At 37.2% G+C, this 18,141-nt stretch overlaps 1 protein-coding gene across 1 annotated transcript in view; it reads left to right on the forward strand.

Annotated features, from left to right (window-relative positions):
• The window catches only part of LOC147571276 (EF-hand calcium-binding domain-containing protein 13-like), a 155,482-nt gene that overhangs the window by 27,805 nt on the left and 109,536 nt on the right, over window positions 1-18,141 (forward strand). The window contains 3 exon segments of the mRNA XM_086696466.1: window positions 6,532-6,581; window positions 6,583-6,607; window positions 11,855-11,998. Coding sequence (XP_086552592.1) covers window positions 6,532-6,581; window positions 6,583-6,607; window positions 11,855-11,998 — 219 coding nt within the window.

An 18,141-nucleotide genomic window follows, 5' to 3' on the forward strand; every position in this document is an offset into this window, starting at 1 on the left:
CTTGTAACGTTACAAGAAATTGATTAATTTCTTCATATTATTTTCATTATGTATCTACGTTTATTTATAGTCTATAAAGCGTTTGCTTTGCTATTTTCATGAAAGGTCATCTATCTCTCAACACCTCAAGTGGAACATTTACAGGGACATGACTTCTTAATTGTTTCTTTGAACCATTTGCGTATAAGGAACAAAAGTTATTCGCTTTGGTCTGGGGTGCCGGGAGGGAGCCAAGAGGGCCCTGGGAACCCACGCCTTCTGCGCTCCCAGGGAGACAATGTATACCTAGGAACTAATGAACCCTTCTGTACCGTAACCCACCAGGTCCAGTTATCATCTGGAATGCCTCCTGGGGGCCAAGTGGGCCTAGGGGTTGGAGTAATTTGTATCCATAGATACATTCCTTTGTTGCCAGGGTGGGGATTTCAAATCCATTTGTCCCCCTCCCTGGCTGGGAAATATATGGGGCTATCCTTCCTTTAGGTAGAGGAGTCTTTACAGGGGGTGGCAAGGGCTGGATGTAGGCCCGCATAATTTCCCTGCGGAATCTTCTTTCTTTCCCCCGTGGTCCTTTTCCCAGGGGGCCTGTCATGGGCAATTCCCCAACCGACAAATCCCCAGTATACTTTCATTGGTAGGGGGGCTGCCCTGACCAATGCTAAGGCCAAATTACATAAAAGCAGGGGTACAAGAAGCTTCACTGTCGGTGGGCCACCATGCAGTCCCGATCCATCCATCACCCGGGCCCTGCCATCAGGCTGGTTGGAGAGCTTGGCTTTTGGCAGCTGTGAATTATTCTGTGGAACAGGTCAAAGCACAAAAACAAATTGTTTTGAAAAATAAGCTATATAACAAATAATCTAAATAAATATGTTATTTCTAATATTTTTGCTGTTATAAGCAGGGTTTTTTCTCTTTATCTCATCAGACAAAAGATAGGTCACTAAAATTGAAATTGCTAGGTCAAAGGATGTGAACATTTTAAGGCTTTTAAGTAATACTGTTATTATAAATCTTTAGAACTTTAGATTTCAAGACTTCAGATGTAGTTTCTTCCAGTTACCTGGATTTACAGTTGGGGAAACTGAGGGACAGAAAGATAAAAGTCTACTCCAAAGCCATACAACCTATTTTATTTTATTTTATTTGTTTTTATTTTATTTTAATTCTAGTTAGTTAGCATACAGTGTTGTATTAGTTTCAGGTGTACAATATAGTGATTCAGCAATTCCCTATATTACGCAGTGCTCATCAAGATAAGTATCCTTTTCATCCCCTTCACCTATTTCATCCATCCCCTCATCCACTTTCCCTCTGGTAACCCCCAGTTTGTTCTCTATAGTTAAGAGTATGTTTGTTGGTTTGTCCTGTTCCCCACCCCCGCCCCCCACCACTTTGTTCATTTGTTTTGTTTCATAAATTCTACATGTGAGTAAAATCATATGGTATTTGTGTTTCTCTGACTGGCTTATTTCACTCAGCATTATACTCCCTAGCTCCATCCATGTTTTTGCAAATGGCAAGATCTAATTCTTTTTATGGCTGAATAATATTCCTCTGTGTGTGTGTGTGTGTGTGTGTGTGTGTGTATCACATCTTCATTCATCTGTCGATGGACATTTGGACTGCTCCCATAATTTGGCTATTTTAAATAATGCTGCAATAAACCTAGGGATGCCTATATACCTATGAATTAATGTTTATTCTTTGGGTAAATTCCCAGAGGTACAATTACTGGATCATATGGTAGTTTTAATTTTTTGAGGAATCTCCATACTGTATTCCACAGTGGCTACACCAGTTTGCATTCCCACCAACAATGCACAAGGGTTCCTTTTTTTTTTCTACATCATTGCCAACACTTGTTTTTCCTTGTGTTTTTAAATTTAGCCATTTTGATAGGTGTGAGGTGATATCTCATTGTGGTTTTGATTTGCATTTCCCTGATGATGAGTGATGTTGAACACCTTTTCATGTGTCTGTTGGCCATATGTAGGTCTTCTTTGAAGAAATGTCTGTTCCTGTCTTCTGCCCATTTAAAATGGATTATTTGTTTTTCTGGTGTTGAATTATATAAGTTCTTTATATATTTTGGATACTAACCCTTTATTGGGTATGTCATTTGCAAACATCTTACCCCATTCAGTAGGTTATTGTTTAGTTTTATTGCTTGTTTCCTTTGCTGTACCAAAGCTTTTTATTCTGTGGTAATCCCAGTAGTTTATTTTTACTTTTGTTTCCCTTGCCTCAGGAGATGTATCTAAAAAGATGTTGCTATAGCTGATGTCAGAGAAATTACTGCCTCTGCTCTCTGTTAGGATTTTTATGGTTTTAGGTCTAACATTTAAATTCTTAATCCATTTTGAACTTTTGTGTATAGTGTAAGAAAGTGGTCCAGTTTCATTCTGTTGCATGTTGCTGTCCAGTTTTCCCAACACCGTTTGTTGAAGGGACTCTCTTTTCCAAATGCATATTCTTGTCTCCTTTGTTGAAGATTAATTGGCCATTTAACTGTATGTTTACTTCTGTGTTTTCTATTCTGTTCCATTGACCTATGTGTCTATTTTTGTGCCAGTACCACACTGTTTTGATTACTACTGCTTTGTAATATAACTCGAAATCTGGAATTATGATACCTCCAGCTTTCTTTTTATTTTTGAAGGTTGTTTTGGCTATTTGGAGTCATTTCTGTTTCCATACAGATTTTAGGATTGTTAGTTCTAGTTCTGTGAAATGCTGTTGGTATTTTGATAGGGATTGCATTACATTTGTAGATTGCTTTGGGTAGTATGGATATTTTAACAATATTCTTCTAATTCGTGAGCCCGGAATGTCTTTCCATTTGTTTGTGTTATCTTCACATTCTTTCATCAATGCTTTATAGTTTTCTGAGTACAGATCTTTCACCTCCTTGCTTAAGTTTATTCTTGGTATTTTATTCTTTTTGGTGCCATTGTACATGGGATTGTTTTCTTAATTTCTCTTTCTGCTGCTTCATTATTAGTGTCCATACAAACAATTTTAGATAACATATGTTAGTTTAAATTTGTATTCCTTAATTTTTACATTGAAAAAAGTGTAGACCTATATTGAATATCTTGGTAAAAATTGCAAATACAAGAAAAAGTTTAATAACTGAATATAAAGGTTTTTTTTGTTTTAAGTTAGTATTTTTAGCTTAAAGAAGTTTACAAATTACAAAATGGAAATTATCTCTTCACCTCAATCTTTCACTACAATTCTTCATAGTACACACTGTTAATAATTTGGTAGGTAGTCTTCCTGGATATTTGTTATATACCTTTTAATTGGTCTCATATTGATTAGTGGTGAAGTTACCTCTAAAATTTTTGCTATTACAAATAATGCTATAAAGAGCATCCTTGTTCATCAATTCTTGCACATTTGTGTAAATATTTTTATAGGATAGATTTCTAGAAATGAAGAAGCTGGGTCATAGGATATGCATATACCTATAGGAACATGGTTTATGTCAAGTCATGTTATCTTGTCCAGCTTTAATGAGATATAATTGACAAATACAAATTGCATATATTTAAAGTGTACAACGTAATGATTTGATATACATATACATTGTGAAATGATTACCAGCTATCAAGTAAATAACATCTCCATCACCTCACATAGTTACCTTTTTTGTGTGTGATGAGAACACTACTCTCTTAGGATATACTCTCTCAGCAAATTTCAAAGATACAATATAGTATTATTAACTATAGTCACCATGCTGTACATCAGATTCCCAGAACTTGTTCATCTTATACCTAAAGTTTGTATCCTTTGACAAACATCTGCCCATTCCCTCCACCCTCCAGAATATGTCATATACATAGAGGTTACATTTTCTTTATTCATCTGTTGGTGAGCATTTAGGCTGTTTCCATTTCTTGGCTATTGGGCATAATGCTGCAATGTTTGAAGTGCACATAGCTCTTTGAGATAGTGCTTTTATTTCCTTTGGGTATCTATCCAAAAGTGAGCTTGCTGGATGATATGATAGTTCTGTTTTTAATTTTTAGACAAAACCTCCGTACTGTTTTTGGAATTGGCTATTTCAATGGATTTTAAATTATCTGCGTATTTTATAGTTTTATTGAGGTATATACTTGACATATTTAAAGTCTACAATTTGAAAATTTCTACATATGTATATACTTGTGAAAACTCAATCCCATTATACCCCTTGGTAAGCCCCCATTCTCTTTCCACAACCCCCCCTCACTACTTCCCAAGCAAACACTAACCTGCTTCTGTCACTACAGATTGTTTGTATTTTCTAGAACTTTATATAAATGATATCATGCAGTAAGTACTCATTTTTTTTAGTTTGATTTCTTTCACTCAGCGTAATTATACTGAGATTCATCTATGCTTTGGTACATATCAGGTTTATTTCTTTTTATTGCTAAGCAGCGTTCTCTCTTATGGATGTACCATGATTTGTTCATCCATTCCTTAATTGATGATGTTTGGATTGTTTCTGGTTTTTGGCTATTACAAATAAAGCTGGTGTAAACATTCATTTATGTGTCTTTGTGTAGTCATATACTTTCATTTATCTTGGGTAAATACCTGATGGTAGGATAACTGGGTCATATGGTAGGTATATTTGAATTTTTTAGAAACTGCTAAACTGTGCTTGCAAAGCAGCTGAATTATTTTACATTGTTATGAACAATTTATGACAGTTTCAGATGCTCCTCATCCTTGTCAATCCTGGAATTGGTGAGCCTTTAAAAATTGTCATTCTAATAGATGTATGGTGTTTTCTCATTGTGGTTTTAATTTGCATTTCCTGAATGATCAAATGATTTTGAATATATCTTCATGTGCTTTTTTGCTACCTGTATATCTTATGCCCATTGAAAATGTGTTTGTGTTCCTACTATTGCGTTTTGAATGTATATATTCTGAATACGAGTCCTTTACTGGATATGTGAGAGAGAGCACAGGCAAGGGAGGAACAGAGAGGAAAGAGAGAATCCCAAGCAGGCTCTGCCCTGTCAGCACAGAGCCCTATGCGGGGCTTGAACTCACCAACTGTGAGATCATGACCTGAGCCCAAATCAAGAGTCGGAATTTAACCAGCTGAGCCACCCAGGCACCCCAATTTTTGAAGAATATCTTTCAACTTAAGTTCATACTTCTGAAGAAGTCTAGTCTACAACTATTTCTTGTATGGATTGTGCTCTTGATGTTTTATCTATAAGGTTTTTGTTTAAACCTAAGTCACATAGAAGTCAGAAAACAAATCAAAATAATTGATTGAAATTTGCACAGATGTTTCATTGTTTCTTTGAAGGAAAGGAGAAACCACTCTCAAGTTATGACACTGAAAAAGAAATTTCGAGGTAGACAACTTGACAAATTTTCCAATCCAGAAACTGTTTCTGTGGTTTAGCAATGAGAACAACTAAGCCTTGTCAATTTCTCTGACAGTAGAAGCCTGCAGACCACCAGAAGCACTGAAATGTTCTTTTATAAGTTACTTTGTTCAGATTACATTAATTTAAAATGTAAATTTATAATAAGTTTCTTCCAAACACAGATAAACCCTTTCCAAATTGGCCTCATTTACTATATGAAGAGGAAAATGACGTTAGAGTTATTTAACTTGAAGAATCTTGAAAAATTCAGATGTTCCTTGACGCAGATCTATGCTTGTCTAGAAAATGAGACAGAAGAATCCTGATTCTGTGTTTTGTCACACTTTGTAAATCTGGATTTTCAGCTCTAGTTGCTCATCAGAGATGACCTGTGCATTATCATGCAGAAAAAAAAGCTCCATAATTTCAACTTCTCATTCAAACCAAGCAATAATTTCTTACTGAAATTTTCATTTGTACAATTTAGATTTCTTTCTTTCTTTTAATAAATAGGCATTACTTTTTGCACGATAAATGAGAGGATTTTTTGGGTGAAGACTTTAATATTGTGCAATATTTTGTGCATTTGTTCAATGCATTTTGTGTGTGTGTGTGTGTGTGTGTGTGTGTGTGTGTGTGTGTGTAATGAGAGAGAGAGAGAGAGAGGAAAGGAGGAGAGGAGAGAAGGAGATGGAATGATTTGAGGCAAAGCTTTCATTAGAGTCTCATCTGGATCTGTAATCTCCCCTAAAACCACTGGTATAGAGGGTCTTAGCTAGAACACAATGAAATCAGTCCTATTCTTTTCAGGTAAAACCATTATATATGTAAAATTGACAAGTTGCATGACTTTTTTGCATCTAATGACAAGTATAAAAATTAGAGCTTTGAGTAAAGAATATTGCAGTATCTTAAATTCTAGTCTATATCATTTTGATTATTGCTGGGCACTATTTACTACATAATTAAAATGTGTAATTATGTTTTATGATAGGTTTTCTTTTTACAGTCTATATTTAATGTTAGTGCTCCTCTAGACTATCAGTTAATTCTACTCACATTTTTAGTTTGCATTTTTATCTTATATTCTTAATGAGTTTGCTAATGCAGGTTTTTTCCTTCTGTTTCTGAACCATTATTATAGTTAATGGAATGCTGGATTTTTCAGATTTCCTTAAGACTGTGAATGATGTTTTGTTATTTGGTCTCCCAGGATCCAGGTAAAAAAACGATTCTTCAAAATTGCAGAAAAGAATGATTTTGATTGTCACTGATTTTAGGGTGGGATGGTTATATGGATTTATGTTTTTTTCAGATCTCTCACATAGTGTTTTCCCCTGTAGCCTAGGTTGAGAAAAATTCGACACGAGTTATTTCATAAAAGGCACTAAAAACCTGTCCACAGTATCCTAATTTTCTATCCATAATCTCCACTTTTTCCTGCATGCAACGGCTAGATTTTCTTAACACACGATTTTTGTCATATCATTCTCCTGCCCAAAAATGTAGATGCTTTTTCCTGTGATGAAATGAATGTGGTCCAAACCCTTATGCTTGACCTCCTCACCCCCTTATAATTTTTCTTGCCACTTTCCTCTTGGTAGAATCTTTTCCAGGCAAGAACCCCGTGCTCCAGTTAGAGACACAAATGTCTATACATGCCAATTTCATTCTTGTTTCCAGGCCTTTCTTTGTTCATGTGGTTTTTTTCTTTTTTCCCTTTGAAATCTCATATCTGCTTTCTTCTCCAATGTGAATAGTACTTTCTTTGCTCTCTTTGGAATCTGCTTGTATTTCTCCCTAAAAGTTTCAGACACTGATGGATCTCCTAACAACGTTTAGTTTACACTCCTGTAAATAGCAAAGAAAGTGATTGGAAGAAATATTCCTGTTACTGATAGAAACAGTGCTTCCAATATTCTGAAATCTCTAGGGTTTGTGACCTAATTTTAACAGTTCTTTGTGTTAGAACAAATCAAAACAGAAACCAGTTCCTTGGTTTTGCCATTAGGCAAGATCAAATTCCTATAATCTGTCCTTGGGGTTATATATTTCTGTCAACCAGCCTGTACTTTCTTGGAATCAAGGATATATGAATGTGATAATCTTCATATACCTGGATAAGAAGCAAGAGGCAAGAAAACTCTTTAATGTTTATTCATTAATGTAGTGAATGTTATTTAATACATTACCGTATGCATCAATTAGCAATATAGATGTGATGCTTGGCTTGCTTTCCCTCTTTGAATTTCTTCCTACTTGGCATTTTGATGAACTCCTATAGCACTGGGTTTCCTCTTTGTCTACTTGGTTTTCAGCTTATAGCTTTTTCTTGACTATAGATTTGTAAGTGTGTTTGGGTACCTAAGTACGGCCTGCTTGTCGAGCCCCAGTTGAGCTATCATGTATTCCTTTGTTTTTGAAGTTCTGGTTTTCTATTTTGACCTATTTTTTATTTATGGTCCAGTGTTCTGAGACCAACCAAGAAGTGCCAAATTTCTTTTCTTCCTCTTAAAACAGTATGCCTAATTCTCAAATACACTATTTTTAGTAAAATATCCAAGCAATATAATAGTATATAAATGTAAAATACCCTCTTTAATCCTTCCTATCTTAAAGTTAATGTTGACTTTAGCATCTTTTATTATATGCACTTATGAATGTATATAAATATTTACATATTACATATTTTGTAAGAGAAAATGAGTTATCAGTTACTAGGCAGAAGAGAACTAGAGTACCTGGGTCTTATAGAGGCAAGTGAAAAGATCAAGCATACAGGTAGAAATCAAGAGACCCTAAGAAAATAAAAGGGGAAAATATGATCATCTTATACTTTAAGAGAAAGGGATCATGCTATGTACTTTGTTGTCTAGCATGATTTTTTTTTTTTTTAACTGAGTAATATGTCTTGGAAAATTTTCCCCGTGCCAGTAAGTGTAGGTCAGCCTTTTACTTAAAAAAAAATTGTTTTTAAGTTTATTTTTATTTATTTTGAGAGAGAGAGATACAGAGCAAGTGAGGGAAGGGCAGAAAGTAAGGGAGACAGAATCCCAAGCAGGCTCCATGCTGTCAGTGCAGAGCCTGATGTGGGGCTTGATCTTAGCATCCATGAGGTCATGACCTGAGCCAAAATAAGGGGTCGGGTGCTTAACCAACTGAGCCACCGAAGTGCTCGATCCTTTTATTTTTTAATAGCTGCATGGTGTCTGAAAAATGTAGATATACTATAATTTATTTAATCCTTTATTGATTCTAATTATCTTCCTAGTATAGACACTTTCACAATGAATATCTTTTCTTATATTTCATACATATTTATTTTCACATTATAGTTTATACATGTATGCTTGTGTCCTTAAGTGCCTTTTAAGGCAAAATTAGTTGCCAATTATTAGGTAGAGGAGAACCAGAGGGACCCTATGTGTGCATTGGGGCATGCCTTCAACACTCAAACAGATAGTTTTCAACTCTTCCTTAGCCTTCATTTTCTGCGTGTGTATATCCTCAACGTAAGCCAGACCTGAGAGTTCAGAACCTACTCTGGTTTTCCTGGGTACAGACCTGTTTATGTGTGCAGCCATCTAGATGCTCAGGAATATGTTGGAACTTTTCAAAGACATCTCATTTCCCAGATTTTCCTTTTAAGCTTGTTTGCTAGCCTATTATTTGCCCCAATTGTTTTTTTTTTTTTTAATGGCATGAATCTACATTTATTGACTTGTAAATAGGTCCATGGCATATTTTTAGTGAAAAGGCAGTATACTATATGTACTGTCTTAATTGAGTGAAATGTTCACAATCGTTGATGAACGTAAAGAGACATAGAAAGGTATCCAAGTAGGATATGAATCAAAATCCATCATTTTTTGCATGCCCTGGATGGGAAATTTGTGTTGCTTTTATCTTTCTTCTTTGTACAGTTGTGGGTTTATTTGATTTTTAAAAATCATTGTGTCGGGGCCCCTGGGTGGCTTAGTCAGTGGAGTATCTAACTCTTGATTTTGGCTCAGGTCACAATCCCAGGGTTGTGGGATCAAGCCCCAAGTCAAGCTCCACATTGAGCATGGAGCCTGCTTGGGATTCTCTCTCTCTCTCTCTCTCTCTCTCCCTCCCTCCCTCCCTCCCTCCCTCCCTCCCTCCCTCCGTCCCTCCCTCCCTCTGCCCCTCTCCCCTGTTCTTTCTCTCTCTCCAAAAAAAAAACTTTTTTTTTAATCTTAAAAAATATTAGTATGTCATTGGAAGAGCAGCAATAGCATTTAAGAGCCAGGCTCCTGAATCTGACTGGTTTTGGTTCATTTGTCTCAAGTTTTTACTTAAACTAATTAGTTAGTATATAGTATAATACTGGTTTCAGGAGTGGAATTTAGTGCTTCATCATTTACATGTAACATCCAGTGCTTGCTCCAACTATTACCCACCACTTCAGACAGTTATAATGTTAACTAATTGCCTCTGATTGTGTTTGAGGAGTACTTCCAGGGAAAAGGCTCTTTGCCTTGGGCAAGCTTTGAGTCCCGTCAAATAAGGCAGCTTGGCAAGTAGGGTCTTCCAGGGAGCCACAAGGCAGGTCTAATAATGAGAGTTCTTAGAGAATGGGGCTTTGAAGAAGTTCCAAACTCATTCTTCTCCATTGGCTGTCAGGCTGCTGTTTTTCATCATGAGGGTAGGCTCTTAGTTTTCAAGGCTCCTGGGAAGCTGGGATGGTAAGATGGGAATAATGGCAAGCTAAAATGCCACAAAGCTCACGATTACTGAGGTTCAGCCGTTTTTCTGAAAGAAAACACTCTTTGGATGACTCTAAGCCTTTGATTTATAGCCAGAGTTTTGAAAAAAGTTGATTCTGACAGTTTGCGTCCATGTTCTCACAGCTTTTATGGAGGAGAGGATTCTCAGAGGTCCTTCCTCTGCTACTTTTGCTCGCCTGGTCAATAACAACTGGTTGGTTGGATGAGTGAATAATGCCCAGTTCTTCCTCCATGACTGTGCAAATCTAAGAACTTGTGGATCAGTAGGCTCGTTATATCCTGAATTCCGAGAAAATGTAGTCTGACAAAAAGTGATTTGCTCTCTGAAGTGGATTATGGGAATTGTGTTTCCTTATCAAATTAAGGGGTGCGGTAGTCTGAGGATCACTTAAATTTAGCATTAGGACGCAGGTATCAATCTGTTTAGATTTTAAGGAGGACATCTGTTTAGGGAAAATTCTCTCATTAATATGAATATTTTCATTTAGCTGTGTTCTTTCCAATTCATTTAAAAAAAATCATTTATTTAGGGGCGCCTGGGTGGCGCAGTCGGTTAAGCGTCCGACTTCAGCCAGGTCACGATCTCGTGGTCCGTGAGTTGGAGCCCCGCGTCAGGCTCTGGGCTGATGGCTCAGAGCCTGGAGCCTGTTTCCGATTCTGTGTCTCCCTCTCTCTCTGCCCCTCCCCCGTTCATGCTCTGTCTCCCTCTGTCCCAAAAATAAATAAACGTTGAAAAAAAAAATAAAAAAATAAAAAATAAAAAAAAATTATTTATTTAAAGTCAAATTAGTTAACATACAGTGTAGTATTGGTTTCAGGAGTAGAACCCACTGATTCATCACTTACATAGAATACCCAGTGCTCATCCCAACAAGTGCCCTCCTTAATACCCCTCCCCCATTTAGCCCATCCCCCTACCCACCTCCCCTCCAGCAACCCTCAGTTTGTTCTCTGTATTTAAGAGTCTCTTATTGTTTTTATCTTATTTTTCCTTTCCTTCCCCTATGTTCATCTGTTGTGTTTTTTAAATTCCATATATGAGTGAAAACCTATTTGTCTTCTTCTAACTGACTTATTTCACTTACACAATACACTCTTGTTCTATCCATATTGTTGCAAATCTTTCCAATTCATTTTTGATGTTAAGGACTGTTAGCATAAGAAAATGAAGTTTCTATGGAGAAATAGAAGACCTTTAAATAGTGGTTAAACCATTGCTAAACTCTTTGTAATATAAAAAAATCTGAAGAGAAATTTTGCATCTGTTCTGTTCTTTCTTTTACACTATTTTTTCTAAATTACATTTTAAAACAATTAATGATGCCCTCAAATTTTAGATTAAGCTGCCTTGCTATTATAGATTATACCACTGATAGATATGAAATTATTTTAGTTACAAGGCTTAACTAAGCGGTGAATATAGTATAATGAGATAATCCAGAGCTTTTAGCACAATGTTTGGCATATAAATAGCATTCAATAAATAGCACCTATCTTTGCTAATATTATATCAGTAGTGATAATAGCAAAAATTACATTTTATATTAGGAATGTGGTCAGAATTGGGCAAATGCCTACTTGCAGGTACATTTTTAGAAAACCCTATGCCTATGGAAAGGTATTGTACCCTGGTAGGCTATTGACACAAAATCAGCCCCTCCAAGAAAAGCTGTTGATTCTCATGATAAAATAACTTCTTTGTTTATTATATTTTTGCAGCATTCCAGAATGCCTTGAAGATTTTCTGTAGGATAAAAAGTGGTCGAGTTGCGACTGATGAACTGGCTGCTGTTTTGGATAGCATGGATATTCCTGTAATTCCTGAAACTTTTCAGGAAGTGATAAAACATGCTAGTATAGACAGTGAGTTATTTGAATTACTATGTAAATATATCTTTCTTGGATATCAGTGTTCTGATTCATCCTTCATCTCTCCTTCTTGATTCTTACCTCTTGCCACCTATCAACATTGCTTACTGGTGTCTGTGGTAAGAGATAGTCTAGAAAAATTAAATGAGAAATTTCTAAAATTATTAGATTTTGGTATGTTTGATAAAAATGTAAGAAAAAAATGTATTTATTTTCTTTTCAAACGTTCCTCTCTTTTCCATTTCTTGTTTGTGGAGAGATGGTTTCTTTAATGTCAAGGGCATTGGCTTCACAAATTAGGAGACCTAAATTTCTTGAATTTTTAACTTTATTAGATAGCTTTGATTACACAATCTTCTCATGCTATTCAGTTACTCTTTGCAAAATGTAGATTTTTAAAAAAACATTATGGAGATATTTAGCAGATGTTTTGTATTATATGTTTATATGTCACCAGGGGGTGTCTGATAATAATGGATTGATAAACGATTGATTCATTGATTATCCATGTATTTAATGAGTCAGATAGTCATTTAATATCTACTGTGCTTGGAACTATGCAAGGTGATACAGAGATGAATAGAACACATTTCTTTTTCCAAAGGAGTTCCCATTCTAGTGTGGAAAGAGTCAAATAAAATGAAAATGATAATGTTGTATAGCAAATACTGTTATAGAATGTAGTTAGGCTGCAAATGTATACTGGAAACACCAGGGAAAGATCATCAGAGGATGTGATGTCTGAGCTAAATCTTGAAGGATCAATAGGGGTTAGTTGGTTGAAGGTGGTAATGAAGGTGGTAATGAAAGACATTTTAGACTGAGGGAACAGTTTGTGTAAATATGGCAGGAACATTATCAGACATGGCATCCTTTTCCATGGGCTTCCACAGGTTTTTGTCATTTGTCAGTGGTGGCTTTTAGGGGGTCTTTGGTGGCTGGGATGTACTGTGAAGATAGAACCAGGCTGCATGAATTTTAGTAGGTAGTCATTTATGGTGAGTTCTGGGTTGATAGACATAAGTGGAGGGATGTTCTGGAGCATAAAGATGCCCATAAAATAGGGATTTTAAAGCTTAATCTCAAGTCATATTATTAAATAGCCTTTAGGGCATGCTCTACCAGAAGCAACAGAAATTACATATGAAACCACTGTGGCTTTTTTTTTTTTTTTTTTTTTTTTGGCTTATGGAATTCTGGTCTGGATTTCCAGGCTTTGTACTTGGGGAGCTAAACTGAAAAATTATGCTGATATCATAGATTGTTGTAGGAATTAAATAGAACCTATTGGCACTAGAATAGTCTCAAGAAATAGGAAGCAGAAACCTGGGAATTATCCTTGGCAACTCTGTTTTCTCTGTTCTCCTCATGCAACCGTTGTGAATTACTATTATTTTAAACTTCTAGATATCTCTTAAATCTCTCTATTTTCCACCATTACCTTAGTCCGAGTTACCATAATTTTTCCTTAGGACCATCACTGTTCATCCTAACAAGTCCACCCACATCCAGTCTTTTTTTTTTTTTTAATGTTTATTTATTTTTGAGAGGGACAGAGACAGAATGCGAGTGGGTTAGGGGCAGAGAGAGAGGGAGAATCCGAAGCAGGCTCCAGGCTCTGAGCTGTCAGCACAGAGCCCAACGGGGGGCTCGAACTCACGAGCTGTGAGATCATGACCTGAGCCGAAGTCAGACGCTCAACCGACTGAGCCACCCAGGTGCCCCCACCCACACCCAGTCTTATCCCCCTTAACACTATGGACAGAATGATCTTTTCAAAACACACATCTGTGGGGTGCCTGGGTGGCTCAGTCAGTTAAGTGTCCGACTTTGGCTCAAGTTATGATCTCAGGCTTGTGGTTTCAAGCCCCATGTTGGGCTCTGTGTTGACAGTTCGGAGCCTGGAGCCTGCTTGGGATTCTGTCTCCCTCTCTCTCTCTGCCCCTCCTCCCCTCTCAAAAATAAATAAACATAATAAAAAAAATAAAAAAACCCCACACATCTGATCATGTTACCTCCTTGCATAAACTCTAATAATACTTCTTGGGATGAAGAGCCCTTTAAGGTCACGTACAAGGACTTGCAATGTCTGGCCTTTACCTTAGATCTCCAGCTTCATCTCAGACCACATTCTGCTTTGCTTACTGTGCCTTCTTAGAGTTTCAGTGATATACCAGGCTTCCTCCTGCCATAGCCTTTACATATAGTCTTTTCTTTTCCTGGAGCATTCTTCCCCTCCTAGTGAATTACTACTTATACTTTGGATCTAAACTCAACTCTATTCTTTAAGGATGCTTCCATGACTTTTCTGACTAGGTCAAGTTCTCATACACTCTCACAGCACTAATCACAGTTGCAACTTTTATTTCTTATATTTTTTAAAAAGTTTTTCAATGTTTATTTTTGAGAGAGAGAAATAGAGTGTGAGTGAGGGAGGGGCAGGGAGAGAGAGGAAGACACAGAATCTGAAGCAGGGTCCAGGCTCTGAGCTGTCAGCACAGAGCCCAATGCGGGGCTCGAACTCACAAACCACGAGATCACGACCTGAGCCAAAATCAGATGCCCAACCGACTGAGCCACCCAGGTACCCCTATTTCTTATTGTTTTGTGAAGATCTGTATCTCAGATAAGACGAAATACCAAGAAAGCAGATATCATGTGTACTTTTGCTCAATATTGTATCCTCAGTACTCCATACAGTGCTTATGGCACATATTAACTGCTCAACAAATATATGTTGAATGAATTAATAAGTCTCACCCTTCACTCCATCTCCTCCAACCAGAGAGAATAAGATTTTTTCATTTTGTCATTTTTAATAACCTGGCTGTGACTTAAGGTAAAATTCCTCATTGGGGAGGTCCTTGTCTTTTGACTAGGAAAATCATTTTAACAGGTATGTTTGATTATGAGAGCTAAAGCCTATTGGGAGATACCTAGTTTGAGCAAAAAGGTAAGGTAAAGTACTCTATATAAGAAAACGACAGGAACTTAGAATACAACAGTGGCTAATCGGCAGCTGGAAGAGGAACACTGAGGGAACCTGAGAGTGGATGGGGTTCTAGCAATCAATAGAGAGTGGCTGTAGAACTCTAGGACAATACTATGTAGTGCTTGCTGTGCTATAAAGAAATCCCTGACTCTCATTAATTTCAAGTTATCTAGTAAGAGTTGGTTATATACAATAGCCTTGTGTTAGTCATATGGTGGGTCTATTTTCTTTTTCAAGGAAAAAGGTCTGTAGGTTCTGTGTTAGGTAGGCTTGGGGTGGAGAGAAGATAGCACCTATAGGATGTGATAATGTGAGAGAGATCAGGAGTCCACGGGAATAGAAAACAAAACGAAAATCAACTGCCAGCGTATAAAGCACTCAGGAATCTTCAAATTTTGGAGGGAGTATTGATTGCTGTTCATATAATGTATGGTGTGGGGTCGGGGCTATTTTACTTAAACATTAAAGGAAAGGACACCCTCAGAATGCCAAAAGTTTTGGGTTACCCCGGTAGTGGATATGGATTCTTCTGTGACAGAATTTTGAAGTAAGGAGTGATATAAGTCAGTTATCCCACTAGTGGAAGCCGTAGCACCCTGGTATAGGTACTGTTTTAACATCTTGTTTTTGTATTTGGTTTGGTTTTTTGGAGCAATACTGATACCATGGAGAATATCTTCATGAGTATGCATGATGAAGAGGAATGCCGCTGGAATTTGCAAGGAAGTCCAACAAGCATTTGCTTCATTAAGATCTGGCAAGAGGAATATGGAAAATCACTGTGTGACAGTTCTGGTAGTTTGGTTTCTGAGATAGGATATTGGTGCAGTAGTTTTTTCTCTCGTGGTATTTACCGATCTAGTAATTGAACTGGGTGAAAAGTAGTAACTAGCACGATTTTTGATGAGAAGGTCTTTGATATTGTGGAGCTATTGTGGAGATTATGGAAATGTGTTAATAGTCATTTTACACCTTCAAAGTAATGTTGCCCTGAATATGACTTTGATGATGAGGATAATTTTTTTTCACATTAGATAGTTACATTTTCCAGGTTGAATGGAAAGGAAAGTTCCAATATGAGCTTCCTCCAGAAGGACAAATGTAAGAGTGGGAAGCTGTTTTGAACTTCTCTTATGAAGTAAATGCTACCTGTAACTATACTGATTGTCTCAGTCTCAACCAGGAATTATTCATTGAGGTTTTGATAAGCTAGGTAGGGGTCAAAATAGTAATTTCAGATTCTGTAATGCTTATTTGGCCACCAGAGACTATATAAATGGATAGTATTTGTCTTAGAGGTGTGTGAGAAATGTTTGTCATTGCATAGAAGAAGGAATAAATTTGAGCGAGAGCTAGTAAATCTGTAAATGGTTGGCTACTGCATGCTCACTGCAATGTTGGACCTCTTTCCAGAAAGGGGAGTTCTTTAAGTAGAGACCAGATATAAACAATACAGCCTTCTCCATTGGATTAATTTATGGATGATCCAACAGAATACTTTTCACTGATCAAATTCAGGAGTTTGAGGGCTGAAGCCTTGAATGATTTTAGGACTTATGCTTTGATCTAAGAACTTGGGATATGGACTCTACAGAAGTTCCAGAAGTTCACTGGGGTGTTAGAACCACAACCAAGAACAGAATGAGAATAAGTACCAAGAAAATAAAAAAACAGAATGTAAGAGTGGCGCCTGGGTGGCTCAGTCAGTTAAGCGTCCAACTTCGGCTCAGGTCATGATCTCGTGGCTCATGAGTTCAAGCCCCATGTCAGGTTCTGTGCTGACAGCTCAGAGCCTGGAACCTGCTTCAGATTCTGTGTCTCCCTCTCTCTCTGCCCCAACCCACTTGCATTCTGTCTCTGTCTCTCTCAAAAATAAAGAAACATTAAAAATTAAAACAAAACAAAACAAAACAAAACAAAACAAAACAAAACAAAAACCCAGAATGTAAGAAGCAGTTCTAATCAGAAGACAACTTAACATCAATTGGGCTAGCACTTCTTTGGTTGGTCAAATACTTACTTGCTTTGCAGTGATTTAAAGTCCTGGACCTGACATAGCTTACCAATTTTTAAAGAAGCAGAATGAAGCAATCTTACCCAACACCGAAACCATAGTGTATATAATAATTCTTGGACTCAAAAGGCACTTTAAAAACTGGCATCTTCTTTTCAGGGTCTTTGCTTATGCTTATAACTGAATAGTTGATTTTTTAGGCATAGGCTGAAGAACGAACCTAGTATTTTTTTTTTAAATTTTTTTTTTCAACGTTTTATTTATTTTTGGGACAGAGAGAGACAGAGCATGAACGGGCGAGGGGCAGAGAGAGAGGGAGACACAGAATCGGAAACAGGCTCCAGGCTCTGAGCCATCAGCCCAGAGCCCGACGCGGGGCTCGAACTCACGGACCGCGAGATCGCGACCTGGTTGAAGTCGGACGCTTAACCGACTGCGCCACCCAGGCGCCCCCCTAGTATTTTTATAAGTAGGTAAGTCAACACCTGGTCTTTCTCACTCACCTTGGATGTCAAGCGAAGCCAGACATTTGGAGGCAAGAACTATTGGGTGTCCAATTGGAACAACATTATTTGAGGTCACTGTCTCTGACCCCATTCTCTGTCATACACTGTCCAAGAAGGAAAATGGTTTGAGACAGAGGCAAGGGCAGGAATGGTAGGAAGTTATAATTATGGGAGTGCTGTACATGTGTAAGACGCCAAGTAAATGGTTTACTGCTATCCACAATGTAGACATTGCATGATTCTTTACAGCCTTTAGTATATTTATTCATTCAAAAATATTTTTTTAATTTAATTTTTTATTTTTTTAAATTTACGTCCAAATTAGTTAGTATGTAGCGCAAGGATGACTTCCGGAGTAGATTCCTTAGTGCCCCTTACCCATTTAGCCCACCGTCTCTCCCACAACCCCTCCAGTAACCCTCAATTTGTTCTCCATGTTTACAAGTCTCTTATGTTTTGTCCCCCTCCCTGTTTTATCAAAAATAATTTTTAAAAAATAATTTTTTTAAAGTCTGTTTATTTATTTTGAGAGAGAGACAGTGCAAGTGGGAGAGGGGCAGAGAGAGAAGGAAAGAGAGAATCCCAAGCAGGCTCTGCACTGTCAGCGCAGAGCCCAACGTGGGGC

This window comes from Puma concolor, unplaced genomic scaffold (genome assembly GCF_028749965.1).
Source record: "Puma concolor isolate L17-30 unplaced genomic scaffold, mPumCon1.1.hap2 unalloc_scaffold_34, whole genome shotgun sequence".
Classification (NCBI taxonomy): Eukaryota; Metazoa; Chordata; class Mammalia; order Carnivora; family Felidae; genus Puma; species Puma concolor.